This window comes from Arvicanthis niloticus, chromosome 7, assembly GCF_011762505.2.
Source record: "Arvicanthis niloticus isolate mArvNil1 chromosome 7, mArvNil1.pat.X, whole genome shotgun sequence".
Lineage (NCBI taxonomy): Eukaryota > Metazoa > Chordata > Mammalia > Rodentia > Muridae > Arvicanthis > Arvicanthis niloticus.
Window position 1 is genome coordinate 69,285,076 of NC_047664.1, and position 14,987 is coordinate 69,300,062.

The window sequence follows — 14,987 nt, forward strand, 5'->3', positions numbered from 1 at the left end:
AGGCTCAGTCTGAATTGAGATATAATATACAACATGCCTACCATACCTGTAAAACTTAGCACAAATAATCAAAGAAACTATCTCATGATAATTTTTATATAACATTTATATAAAACATAACATGATGAAGTGATATTAATTTGGACATATTAGGCTAAAGCAAACATGGTTATATATAATTTGTGTAGATATGAATTATTAAAGATATTCTGTCATTTACAATATCACAATGAATATTTGATTAAAAGTAAATATATCATTAAAATTAATTTATCTAAAATTAATTTATTTCTTTAAATTTCTTTTAGGTTTATGAACATTAAATTCTTATTCCAAATCAATTTCCATTTAACACCACATATTTAACTTACACTTGAATTAAAATAAATAGAAGGTTTAATGAACAGTTGGCTTTTAAGTCAGTAGCTCCCACTTTACAGGTAGGTCCTAACAGTTACAAAGAAGGACACAGAGTTTTGTTTTGTTTTTAAATTCCAATCATAATGTCTTCAAACAATATAATACAAATACACTTGTATAGTTTATTAGAATAAGTAGAATTTGCTAAGAAAATGTTCCCCAGCACATGAAAGAAAAAAAAAATCCAATGAATGTAGAGAAACTGGGTATACACAGACTAGATTAATAACTATGTTAATTTTATTGATTTAAAATTATGCCTTTAATACAATACCAATAAACATACCCCAGCATATTTTTTTTTAGCTTGACTAATACATTCAAAATTTGGGTGTGTAAATAAACATGACAACAGTAAAAAAAAAAAAAAAACTGTTACAAGTAAGATCAAGAGAGTAAGACAGAAGAACATGGCTTGTCATGGTTTGAATATACTTGGCACTATTTGGCGGTATGGCCTTGTTGGAATAAGTGTGTCACTGTAGGTATGTGGGCTTTAAGACACTCATCCTACATGTCTGGAAGTCTGTCTTCCACTATCAGCCTTCAGATGAAGATGTAGAACTCTCAGCTCTGTCTGAACCATGCCTGCCTGGATGCTGCCATGCTCTCAGTTTAATGATAATGGACTGACCCTCTGAACCTGTAAATCAGCCCCAAATATATGTTGTCCTTATAAGAATTGCCTTGGTCATGGTGTCTGTTCACAGCAGTAAAACCCTCACTAAGACAATGCTTTTATGAAGTTGCTATAAAGGAATTTGATATTAGGTAATAAAACAGACAGACTAAAATAGAGTAGTGGGGACTGCTTTAGTTTACTCTCTATTGCTGTGATAAACACCATGACCAAAAGGAGCTTGGAGAGGAGCTTGAAGTTGTTTATGTGGCTTACAGGTTAGAATTCATCATCAAGAAAAGCCAGGGCAGGGGCTCTAGCAGAAAAATGGAGGCAGAAACTGACCAGGAAAGATGGAGGAATGCTGCTTGCTTGCTTGCTTGCTTGCTTGCTCGCTCGCTCTTGATGTTTTTTGGTTTTTGTTTTTTGTTTTTGTTTTTTGTTTGTTTTTTTTATATACAACATAGAATGGCTGCCCAGGGATGGCACCACTCACAGGAGGCTGATCTCTCCCATGCCAATCATTAATCAAGAAAATATTCACGGATTTGTCTACTGGCAAATGTGCAGAGGCATTTCTCAACTGATGTTCCTTCTTCCCTGGTGATTCTAGTTCGTGTTGACAGAAAATGAACCAGCCAGAGATCTACGGGAGGAAGAAAGAGATCAACTCCAGAAAAACTCAGGTGCCTGAAGAAGCATCCCAAACCACAGTAGGAAAAGCGGGCTATCAAATATTTGGCTATTATACAGAATGAAAACAAGAAATTTGAGGGGAAAAAAAAATCAGATCATGGCCCGACTTCTCACATGAATGTGAATCCCCCATCCCCCAGGACATAGAAATTCCATCATATAAAACAAAACCTAGAAATACAGGATGAAAAAAAAATCTAAGTAAAGACTTGTCATCTTGAAATGAAGCATGATATTAAAGGAGAAATTTTAAGGGAAAAAAATCTAGAAGATAATATGTCTTGAAAGGTAACTTGTGGGTGAGGGAACTGGTTCAGTCTGTAAAATGCTTGACTTGTAAGTACAGGAACCTGAGTTTGACCCTAGAACCCACAAGAAAAAGGCCAGGCTTGGTGATGTATATGTGTAATACACAGGCAGGTCCCTGGCGCTCACTAGCCAGAGAGCCTAGCTTCGTTGGAGAGTTCCAGACCATCAAGAGAACCTGTCTCAAAAGAGCAAAGAGTGGGTAGTGACTCCTGAGGAATGACATGTGAAATTGTTCTCTGACCCCCACCTGGATACACGCAGCGTATACAAGATTAGCGTGTATGTATGCAAAAATACTACAACACTAACACAATCAGGAAAAAGTTCAAATCTTCAACCTACAGGAAGTTCTTAAAAATCAGGTATTTTCTCTAACTTGTAGAATCTAGGGGGGAGAAAGATTAAAATAAGAAGGTGATTAGGGAAGGGATGACGGAGCCAGGGAAGGGGAGAAGAGAAGGCAGTAAGAGGCGCCGAATGGGATCAACGCCAGGCCTTTGCAAACATGAAGATGTCACAACAGAGCTCTTTGTTCATTATAACTATTATACACTAATAAAAAAATTAATATAAAATAAATGTTGTTTAGGAATACAAATAAACAATTCAGAAACAAATCTAATACTAAACTTATCCCAAAACATAACTGGTAATTAAGTAATGTCTAGGTTTACAGAGGTAATTCCTAGGCTGTATATTTATCAGAATAACAAACCAACCAACCAACACACTGCAGACCAATGAGAAGAACCAGGGACACGAGGGCTTCTGATTATTTCCAATAGAAGTCTAAAGTAAAATAATCCTTCCAGCTATTATAAAAAATGCATCAAAATTAATTTTAAAAAATATACAGTTTAGAAATTCCAATTCTAGAGATTTTGCCCAAGGAAATCATTCAAAAAAGACTATAAAAGTCTATAAAGATGTTCATTCAAAAGTTGTTTTACAAAACAAAACACAAAAAACATTTCAAGTAGCCTAAATATAAACCCAGAGAAAACTTAGTAAACTGTAGGCTAACCAAAATGCCAAACTCTAATACAATTAACAGCAGTCCTTGTATTCAACAAATATGGACCCAAAATATGGCCATTCTTTCATTGCTTCCGGATCATCTTCAAGTTTCTTTCGCTCACCACCCTTTGGGTCCCAGCTCCCAACTAGCTGGCACATGGGGGATACACAGCACAGGCTAGCCAAACAATTATTTGGAATTATTTCCTTAGGCAAACTCAGCTCTAGTTGCATGTGCTCCCCGGAGGCTGTGGAGTGTATGGTAGAAGGTAAACTGAACAGGGCATTCTTATGCCGCTATGAGAAAGTCATCAATCATGGCTCCAAAAGACTTCTGAGACATGTGTTTGGTGTCACTTATGGTCCTGTAAGTACGCCCAACAAACTGCCTGAGTGGAACCACTGTTTTGGTTCATCGGTGCCCTCCCGACTGGGGTGATAGATATATCAGTGAACAAAACAGATAAAAATGTAGTAGAAATTATTAAAATCCTGGCCCAGGGTTTCAATCCTGCCTTAGGTTATTGAGTTCTCGAATGAAACACACACACACACACACACACACACACACACACACACAGCCTTTATAGTTACACTATGTCTTAGGCAGCACAATAGCTGGGCAACTGCTTACCCTCCATGATTTTTAGAATCTACTTTCCTATTGATAACCCTGTGTTATTATTTACTATTTACCGTGTTTCGTCTGGGCTGCTCTCAACTCCAACTGGCCAGCCCTCCCTGCCACGTTTTTTTATGGCTCAGCTATCTCATGGCTGCCTCTCCTTCTCTCCTCTCCTCCTGAAAGTTCCCCTTCTTCTTCCTCTCTCTAATCCCAAGCCCGAGAAACCTAAATCCTGTCTATGTCTCTTCTGCCTAGCTATTAGCTGCTGGCATCTTTATTTACTAATTACAATTAACTGGGGGCAGGGTTATTCAGTGTCTACATGAAAAGTCCCTGCCCATGGGGAGCTTACTAGCCATAGTATATAAACACAAAAAGGTCCATGTGTTAGGAAGTGAAGCACGAAAGCCAAAGCCAAGAGCATCCCCACAATGACATTTATCCTCAGCAGAGATGCATACAGCAAGCTCCACACAGCCTTCACCAGTCTCCTCAGCCTAGGTGAACTTTCCTGGGCTGTCAACCAGGCACCTGCATCAAGTCTCAGTGCCTGTGAATTGACAGAATACGGGGTGGATTCTATGCTCTACATTAGACAATCTAATTCAGTCTATTGCACTTAGCATCTTCAGAATCACACTAACCAAAATGACACTCAGAGATCAGATCAGCATGCTTATTCCTGGTTATAAACCGCAAACACACATCCATGGTTCTTTCATTCAGCCTTTGTCCCCACTCCCAATTGGCTGGCATGCAGCAGATGCACAACACATAGTGGCCAAAGGACCAAAGCCATTTAGTCATGTTCAGTCTAGACAACTGAAACGGCCTCCTAAAATTTGTCCAAGTACTTACCTTGTTCCTTTTGTAATCTTTTAAGTAAATTGAACATGGTATTCTCTATCGTCACAAACATTTTAAACTGTCATTTGCCAAGAGGAAAATGAAGAAAGGTTAGAGGTTCTAAGTATATCACTTAACATGTTTTGCACAACCACGACGAGCTTAACATTTCTGCATTATAACACTCAACAGAAAACAATAGAAGGCATGGGGGACATCTGTTCTTTGTTGTTTTAAAGTTTATGTTCTCAAGTTTTGAGCACCACGTGATGCTGATTATTTTGCAAACTATGGGCTCCAAAACTCCCTGTTTCTTTCAGGCAAGAACCTTTGGCAGTCTGGGGCCCCTGGTTATGACCGGGCCTGTTGTTTGCTCACTAGCCATTTCCCTTTCGTATTAGTAACACCACACTGGGTAATGTGCTCAGCTGGAAAACTCCATTTCTCAGCTTCTCCTGTAGATGGGAGTGAATGCAAATGAGGCGTTTGTCATTGTGTGTCGTTTTCAGGAAACTCTATTCCTATTCTATGGTTTTCTTGCATGGAACTCCTATAAGACAGCAGAGACCCAGAAACCATGCTGTGGACTTTATGAATGGCATGTGTTCAGGATGGTAAAGCAGAGAAGCCCAAGGAGCCAACATCTCTTAGGACATGGTGTGGCAGGCGTGGCCGACCTTGACTGGCTACTTCTACATTAGCTTTTAAGAGAGAAAAGCTGTATTCTATGTGAGCAGTGAGTATCTCAGTCTGTCATTATGACCACTGTGTTCAGACACTGGAATGGCAGGAAAGAAACTTAAGGTATATAGCCTTCTGTTTTGTCTGTGCTTTCTGGGAAATATATCTACAAGTGCTTCAATATTATTTCTGAACTGAAGCTTCTCAAGTTTGATTTGTTTCCCTCTACCTAACTTCACTATTTCTAAGAATCTTAAAAGCATGTCAATTTTAGGTCTCTCTCTCTCTCTCTCTCTCTCTCTCTCTCTCTCTCTCTCTTTCTTTCTTATTTGTAGCCCAGGCTGACCTCCAATATACAGCAATCCTTTTGCCTTGGCCTCACAAGTGTTTAGATTACAGGTGTGAACAATCACACCCAGCAAACATGGTCAACTTGGGTGTGTTATAATTATAAAATGGAATTATTCTCTTCTTGTACTGAGCCTCTGACTGGTTTGGTAGAGTCTTCTTTACTGGTCAGGTCCAAGACTATATGGAAGAGTTTCTCAAAATGTTATTTGTCCCGCACCAGAGCATCAGTAGACATGTGGACCCCAGCAAACCTGTCTGCCCCACAGTCTCTTCAGGATCCCACCTCAGAAGCTGTAATTTCAGGCACTGGGATCTCATTTCGTAAAGTGAAAATAAAAAACAACAAAAGCTATTGAGAGCTCTGTCTTCAAAATCAAACAAAGAAAGTAACCAGAGAGAGAGAGAGAGAGAGAGAGAGAGAGAGAGAGAGAGATAGTTCATGTGCGTCTGTCTGTCTGTCTGTCTGTGTGTCTCCTGCTCTTCACTCTCTATAGAGTTCAGCCTTTGTGCACCTAAGACACCCTGCCTTGAGGCTTCTGCTCTGGCTGTCCTTCTACCTGCAACACTCCCCAGGTCTACAGCAGATCAGGAAGGCTAGCCCACCCAGCCTCCATAATCCTCAAGTCCATTCACCCACCTTAGACATCTGGCTTTGGCTGGTTTTCCAACAACTCTTATCAAATAACAAATTTCACAATCTGATGGGTTTTGCTCAGTTCCTTCTTTACGAAGATGTGTACCCTGTTCCACTAACATCTTAGATGAGCCCTTACAGGAACTGGACAGATATGTGCTGAATGACCAAGTGACCTACTCGAGACTCTCTCTGGTTCTCCGTCCCCATTTTCTCTGTTTTATTCCGTGACCCATCAGCCACAGCACCTGACCCACACAACCCTTCTACATGCTTCTTGACTGATTTAACATGGTTCCTTTGGGGTGCCACTTTGTTACAAGGATTTGGTTCCACAGTGGCTGCGGAGGGCCGGGCAGCGACCGTGTATCAGTATCGTGCTCCAGTGAGAAATTAAATTAGGCAAACTCTAAGACCTTTTCCAAATATTCAGCTCTGTATCCGAATGACTCACTTGGCATCGGCAGTGGCATCGACAGTGCTCTGATCCAGCAGGACTCCACCTGTCTAAACTCATACCCTCCTCCTTCCGGGTTTCCCTCAGCCCGTCGACACATTCCTGAAGCCTCAAGTAAGCCACAATCACTTTAACCATTTCTTTCAAGCCATTATGATTACCTTCATCCGAAACAGATGGCAATGGTCTTCAAAGAGGCTGCCCTCTGCAGCTAGCAGCATGACCTTTGAACCTGTCATAAGTGTGACTGTTCTAGCCCCTGGACCTCTCAAATCAGAGTTCACGTTTAACACCATCCCCTTATGATTCTCCACACCCAAAGCTGCCACTACAAGAGGGCTCTGCAGTCGGTCCTACCTACTCACTGGCTCATTAATAAGCAAAGACCGAAGTCCTACACTTCCATAGGATGTATGCCACCCACAGCAAGTCCCGTGTTCAATTAACAACCTACCCACTAAGAGGATCTGCTGCCCACTTTATTTAAGCCTTTTCTTTGCACCTTGGTTGTAAACAACTTACAAGAGCACAGTAGCTGTGCAGCAGGCCAATCTGGACTCAGGGAACAGAAATCCCCACAAGTCGCTTCAAACGAGGAGAAATGGTTTAACCCTGAATAGAATTCTGAGTAAGAAAACCAAGGAAGGGGGGCAAAGGTCAGGCCCCCATAATAGACTGCTTCCACTCTCTGCCCTGCCAGTTCCTGATGCCTACTTGGGTATTATTTTCTCTCCTACAAGCCCATTCAATTGTGCCCCCTTTGCCTCCGATTTTCATTCTACCTCTAACCTTAAGTTCCCCCATAGTGATATGGTAGCAAAGGGAATTTTTTTTTTCACAAAACCACAAGGCTACAAGCTTATGAATCACTTAGGGGTTGGCTGCCTTTGAGTCAGGAGCCCATCCTGTTCTAATGAGGCCAAGTTGAGTGCAGTTTAGAATAAGGCCCTAGCTAGCAAGAAGGAACTGTCAAAGGACATTGATTGTTTCCTAGGAGAAGAACCCATGGAAGGCCACAACAGGCCACACCCCCAGCCTACAGTCCCACAGATATTATCAAATGGCACATACTAAAGTGAAATCAACCAATACAGGAGAAGGGTCATTCTGGAGGCAGGAGGACCCTGATACGGATGGATACTCAGGGCTACAGAGACCCAACAGCAGCAGCACTTGTCTTGTCTGAGCCCCTGACACAAGTGATATCACTGAACTAGCTGTTTCCCTCTGATCAACTCACTGAGCCAGCCTGAGCCAGGTTTCCTCAACCATCATCCTCCACTTTCAACAGCCTCCAGTAGTGTTGCAAGATCCCATAAGACAATTGTGAAAGTGCTCTGAACAACATAGCAGGTGCCTACCTCAGCAGCCTCTCTAGATGCTAATGTAAATTCTCTCAAAGTGACACAAGCTTTACTTTGCCTTTACGTTTCTTCTTCGTCCCTCCCTGCCCCTTAATATACAATCCATCTGTTGCTATTATTTAAAAACATCAACCGGTGTGATAAATAACATTTTAACACCAGTCATCCTCACTTAGTTGCTTCCATCGCTCAAACAGTGTTTAGTGCATTCATTCATTTCACTCAAAATTGAAAAAAAACAAATATGTTTATATACTAAATTCTTAAGATAGAGGTCAGCTTTGATTTCTGTGTCACCTTGTCTGTTGCCTACATAGTAGAGCCCGAAATCCCTATTTTTTACACGAGGTCCTTACAGCTCTTACTGCTCTTGACCCCAGAAGTCCTATTCTCCTCCCTTCTACTCCCACCCCCACCACATTATCATCTATCTCACAGTCAAGAGTAAGGATGGGGGCAGGGATGAGAATCAGTGACCAGAACAAGATAGATCATTTCTCAAAATCGTGCCATTCCACGACGTTGAAGGGCAGAGTTACTGGAATGGAAAAAACCAGACAAACGAAAGAAAGAAAAGTATCCCGGTTTTGTTTTTGGTTTTTTGTTTGTTTGTTTGTTTGGGTTTTTTTTTTTTTTTTTGCCCTTGTAAAACCAAGGGATGTTTACTGAAGGCCCGCCACACGTCAGAGAGGAGGAGGTGGGCTCCTCAGTCAGGGTGCACAGTTATTTCAATCTTTGCCAAAGCGCCTTGCCCATAACCTAGGGCATCTGTTGCACACTTCTCCTACAAGTGGAACCACTCAACAGCTGGCCCTGGGGTGGAGCGACAAAAGCAGCATGCACCTTACTCGAGTCAGTTCAGCTGGCCAAAGTGCAGGCTTCAAGCAAAAAGGAAAACAAAAATGAAACCTCAAACTAGAGCCTGGTGAGCCACAGGGGGCAGAAGTGCAGAGACTGGAACGCAGCCTGGTATCCACTGAGCACCCAAACCCAATTAAGGCTCTTCCAGCTTAGAGATGCCGGGAACTGTGGATCAAAGCATCTGCGACGCCTGGGAATGGCAAACCGGCTCTTTGAGAAGCCGTGATGTGGGGGCAGCACAATGGTGGGCGCTGGAGATAGTAGGTTGGAGGGATCTATTCATGGACATGGGCAAGTTGATTGGGAACAAGGCAGATTGCAAAGATTGCGCGCAGTTGGTGAAGGAGGGGAGCCGGGCGAGTGCTCTGGGAGGCAAGGACTGAACAGTCGCGTTGCGGTGTAAAGGAAACCTTGGGGCTCCCGCCAGCGCATAAATTCCGAGGTTTTGGATCCTGGAAAGCGTTTGCCAGTGCGCTGAAGGCAGAGCTGGCGGAAGGGTCCACTGGCAATCAGGGGCGACAATCAGACGACTGGGAAAAGGAGGAGGGGGTGTAGATGGGACGAGATGTCTCTCCCCGGACACACACACACACACACACACACACACACACACACACACGTCGGACCCCAGGCTGCTCGCACCTGCCCCCACGCACGCTGGGCGCACAGCCTCCTGCTGCGGCGGTCACTCACCTTCCGCGCGAGAGCGGATCTCCGACACTGTCCTCCTCATGGTGGGCATCTCGACAGCCCCTGCAGGTGGGTCTCGGGCGGGGACCCTGCACCTGTCACGGCGCCGCGCGGGCGGCAGAGCTGGCTGCGCCGCGTCGAGGGCTCAGCTGCCGCGGGGCCGCGCCTCCCACCCAGGGCAGCGTCGCCACCAGGAGCCGCCTGGGCACTGGGCGGGAGGGGGAAGGCGGCGAAGGAGCTGCGTCCGCAGAGCCGCCTGGGTCTCCCCGCAGTGGCAGAGGAGCCGGCTCGAGGGGCGGAGCCAGGGTCGGCGCCGGGGGCGGGGTCTGCGGGGCGCGCGCTCACTCGCTGGCCCCCTGGAGTGGGGCGGGGACAGGGCCGCCGGGCCTCCGGGTCCCGCCCAGTGTGGACCGTACCATCCGCGGGGAGGGGACGTCGATCTAGCATTCTCGGCCTCTCGACCCACCTCGGCCCTTCTCAAGGCCAGTTCAAGTGTCCCAAGCCTTAATAAAAGAGGAAGAGCTGCTCTAGTTTCTGAAGGCTCCGCTATCCTCCTCAACCACCTTATGGCTCTGCAATGTGGTAGAACCGCCCGTCCTCAGCGCCAGGGTGTTGGGTTCGGTGTGGGCAGCCTGAGTCTAAGCCTCTGAGACCTTGTGGGTGATGTCTCTGCTGGTGTGGGGGACCCTGCGTTCGTTGAGTGGAATCCTATGCAATCTCAACACCCAGGCTGACTCCTGGCCTGAACTGCGCTTGAACCCTCTCTAGTAGCAGGCTGTGAGACTCGAAGGCACCACGGGAGCTGTTCCTCTTGTCGTTTTTTTAAAGGCTTACAGTCACACAACCTGCGTGGGTGTGAACCCGTACTTCCCACCAGTTCGTCCTCTGCAACCTGTTAAGGCTCTGAAATTGCAACCAAACCAACTGTTGACCACGTGGTTAACCAAGCAAAATTCGGTTGTTTGTGGTTTCTGCTCCAGAAAGTTCAATGCAGTAGTTTATCCTCAAAGTCCAATGGGGCGTCCTTTCTAAAATCCATAAGGATGTTAATTGCATGTCCTTATATCCTGGAGACCAGCACGACCTCAGTGCCTTTTATTTTGTGTAGCAAAATCCAATCTAACAAGTTGAAACAAATGCAGTGTTTTTAATTTGTTCCAGATTTCAGCCTCGAGATAGGATGAGGGAGGCTTTGTGTCTAGCAAGATCCTGAGCAGGGAAGAAAGGAATAAGCAGGTAAAAGCTACTGGCTTCGTGTATTGTTCTTCTGGACACCTGGTGGAAAGGGCTTCATTTTATTTGTGTTCCTTTGAGATCCAGAAGGGAGAGATGTGTAGAGGTTGAACTAGAGAGAGAGAAAGAGAGAGGCGACTGCAACTCGAGCATAAGGAAAAAAACAAATAAATAAAATCTGCTAATAGCATCATCTCTCCATTCGTGATATTTCCTCTTACTCACCTGAAGGTCGCACTCACTAATCAGAGTTCTACCTCACATTAATACCCAGGCGGTCAATACATATTTATGAGGAACTCAGTCCACTTGTCTCTTATTCAGAGGTTGGGATCAGAACAAAGGAAACGTATTTTTTTCCAGTGTGCTTGGAATCTCTCAGGTTAGAGCAGACTCAAACGTAAATGTGTCTGTGCCAGTGATAGCCATAATTTAAAACTGTAGTCCGTTGGGGGGGGGGCGGCGGAATGAATACAGCCTTATCAAGACTGTCATCACTGGCTTTTTTTTTTTTTTTAAACTCCTCCTAGGCTCTACAATCTCCTGGGGGAGAAAGCAGGCTTCCTCTTGATTGATATGAATGAGTCTGAAACAAAGTTAATGGCTAAGAACAGAGGGGTGGGAGAAAATCAGCTTAAAGGTAAACAAACAACTGCAGGGTTAGGAGTGGTTTTCTGATTAACATTTTACATGAGATTTTTATGAACCCACTGCTTAGCAAAATGATCTGTTTGATTTATGAGCAATCCCTTTTGTAATTGCCATGAGCCCTTCAGTGAGATTCACGTCTGCTTACATAATAACCATCTAAAGGGAGTTCCAGTGTTGTCTGTTTTCTATAGTGCCATCGGATATGTGTGCATCAGCCAAGTTGACAACCTAGGTCATTCAGGTAGGAAATAAAAACAGTTTCTCATACAGACAAGACTGCAAGATGCAGCTTGTGGCTTCCCGCTGGCTCTTTCCCACATGTTCCTGTCACTGAATCCATATTGGCAGGAGCGTTCTAGCACCCTCCTTTCTGAAAGTCTGCTCCTCCACGGTTGTTAGAAAGTCATCCATTTTTATGGTTCAGCACTGTAGGTTGAGAATTGATTGCACTCATCTGCATCAGCTTGGTTTCAGAGCTCAGGGATCTCACCTTCCATTGTGTGAGACAAGCCTCCTGCCAGGCCCTGGCAGGAAACTCTGGTTCAAGCAACCTGACCTTGTTACAGAATCTGCAGTTGAATGCAGATGTCAGCAAGTCATTTAAAAACTTTCGGGTCCTGTGACTACCTTGCTTGCTGACAGGACTTAGAAGGAAGCAGGCTATTTGAGGACAGCCACCTTAAGGATTACTTTCTATCATTATGCAGAAATACATACGTTAAGTTTATGTTAGGGCCTGGGCTAGGCTTAGAAGGCTCTTAGGAAAAGCTAGCTATCAATACAAGATGGCTGACACCCCATTCCAGCTAGATAAGAAGCAACAAGTATAGACTTTGAGAGAAAGGAAGATTCCAGAATCAAGAATGGCCAACATTTCTGAACTAGAGCTTGAGCTAAGGTCAAGTCTATAGAAATGAATAAGAGACCTGTTGCCTAGTAAGACACTAACTCTACAACAGTCAAACAAAAAGATTATCTAGACAAGGAGATGGTTAAAGGGATCAAACCTAGTATTTAGATAACAAACAAATTTGCCAATAACAAACCTTCTTATTGAGAACCCCTGGTAAATGATTAGAGAGTCGTAATTGTCTATCTAAGGACACCACAGGCCTTCTAAATTAGGTTAGGAATTCCGGCTGTGCCCACCCCTAGTCATCTTTATGATTGTGTCCCCCGGACTTTCCTTTACTTTACCAGCTACATTGTGCTCCCAGATAATGAAGGCTCATCACGTTCTCAGGAGCTCCCTCAGAGGAGTTAAGGGAAAACTCTTCCCTTCATTTTTCTTTTAATTAGAATGGTTCGTGTTATTGAGTAACTGCAGAAATCCAAAGTGATACAAACATACCCACTGTGTTCTACTCCTCTAGAAAACAAACAGGAACATGCTGGGTAGTTTTGTGTCAACATGACACAAGCTGAAGCCATCTGAGAGGATCGAATCTCCATTAAGAAAATGCTTCTATAAGATCAGGTTGTAGGCATTTTCTTAATTAGTGATGGATGGGGGAGGGCCCAGCCCATTGTGGTAGGACCACCAGTAAGGACTCTTAGGAAAAGAGTCACCCCTGGAATGGTGGTCCTGGGTTCTATAAGAAAGCAGGCGGAACATAGAATGTGATTGGCACAAGGAATCAACTTTATTTAAACTTCAGATAAATGAGGAGTGACTGTCAAGGAAAAAGATTGTTGCTGGGGTTTGCCAGTGTTTCCCATTGGAAATATAGTACCCAGTGTAATTATATTTGGGAGTTAAAGCTTAATGAGACGAAATCAGGTATGAGGGCTCTGCCTCTAAGTGGATTAAGAACACGGTGTTGTTGTGGGAATGGGAAAAGTGAGTTGACCCTGTGTGCTCTCATATGCCCTTTACCCCTGCTGTGTAGTAACAGAACAGAGAGCTTTCATCAGAGTCATTGCCTTAGTGCTAGATTTCCCAACCACCAAAGAGGTAAGAAACTAGTCTCTGACCTTTATTAATCATGCAGGTTAGGGTCTTCTGTTACAGCAGTGGATAATGGACTTTCAGAACAGTAAACATCATAAAAAAAAGAATAAAAGGTACAGGGGAATGTCATTACTGGGTCTAAGAACTTGCCATGCTCAGACAATTAGGGACAAAGAACAGTCTTTATAGCAGATGATGTAATAAAACTGAACCATTGCTTCGTACCATATGCCCAAACTCATTCTAAATGGATTCAAGCCCAAGTGTAAAAGTTACAACAAGTATAAAACTCTTAGGAAAAAAAAAACAGGAATGTGCTGGGTAATTTTACAGTCAACTTGACACAAGCTAGAGCCATCTGAGAGGAGGGAATCTCAATGAAGAAAATGCCTCCATAAGATCAAGTTGTAGGCAAGCCTAGAAGGCATTTTCTTAATTAGTGATTGATGGGGGAGGGCCCAGCCCATTGTGGATGGTGCCATCCCTGGGATGGTTGGTGGTCCTGGGTTCTATAAGAAAGCAGGCTGAGTAAGCCAGTAAACAGCAGCCCTTGGTGGCTTCTGCATTAGCTTTTGCCTTCAGGTTCCTGCCCCGAGTTTCTGTCCTGATTTCCTTTAATGATGAACTAAGGAAATGTAAGCCAAATAAACCCTTTCCTCCCCAGTTTGCTTTTTGGTCATGGTGTTTCATTGTAGCCAAAGAATCACTAAGACAGAAGTCCTCCTTGTGAGCTTGTTTCTGTAAATAAAGTTCTTTGATGTGACAGTAAAAGCACGGATGACAAAAGAAAAATGAGTCATCAGGCAGCATCAAAAGCCTTCTTATCCTTCAAAGGACAACTTTTAAAAAGTAGAGAAAAATAACCGAGAAAACGGTCTTGATAAATCACATACCCGATATATGCCTCAAATATATAAAGAACCATTACAATTGAATAATAATAAAAAAAGAGAATAACCTAAATTTAAAGTTATCAAACAGTAATTTTGCTAAAGAATGTATCCAAAGGACAACAGGCTCCCCAAAAGATGCTCAATGTCATTATTTCACTGGGAAAATGCTAACGAAAGCCAGAAAATTTTGCACCCACTAGAATAGGTATAATAAACAAGACAGGCAATAGCAAGCTGAGATACTCAGTGGTGGCTGGAATTTAAATGTCACAGCTGTTTGGAAAGTACTTCGATAAATTCTTAAATTCTTAAATGCTTAAACATGAAGTTACAGGCCAGTGATTACACTGCCTGTACCAAGAACAATAAAAGCATAGGTTTATGAATAATCTTCACATATATGTTCATATCAATAGGACTTAGTGTTTCCAAATGGAGTAACAACCCAGGCTATCTATCAGCCAGTTGGTAGGTGGATAAAATGTTGTCTGTTCTAGGATGGGATATCAGTGTGCAATCAGAAGGAAAGAAGTACGGGCATCTGTTACAGCACAGATGACTTCAAGAACATCCTTCTTGAAGCAAGTGACAGGCCTGGAGGTTCACAAATGACACAATTCCAGTTTCAAATGTCCAAACTACAGAGACACAAAGATTGTGTACTAAAAATAATGTCAAAATTAAGTGAC

At 43.3% G+C, this 14,987-nt stretch overlaps 1 protein-coding gene across 1 annotated transcript in view; it reads right to left on the reverse strand.

Annotated features, from left to right (window-relative positions):
* Positions 1 to 9,764, reverse strand: part of Atp8a1 (ATPase phospholipid transporting 8A1) — a 226,131-nt gene extending 216,367 nt beyond the window's left edge. The window contains 1 exon segment of the mRNA XM_034508945.2: positions 9,574 to 9,764. Within this exon segment, the coding sequence (XP_034364836.1) occupies positions 9,574 to 9,622 (49 nt within the window). The 5' untranslated portion in view covers positions 9,623 to 9,764.
* Positions 9,765 to 14,987: the final 5,223 nt, after the last annotated feature.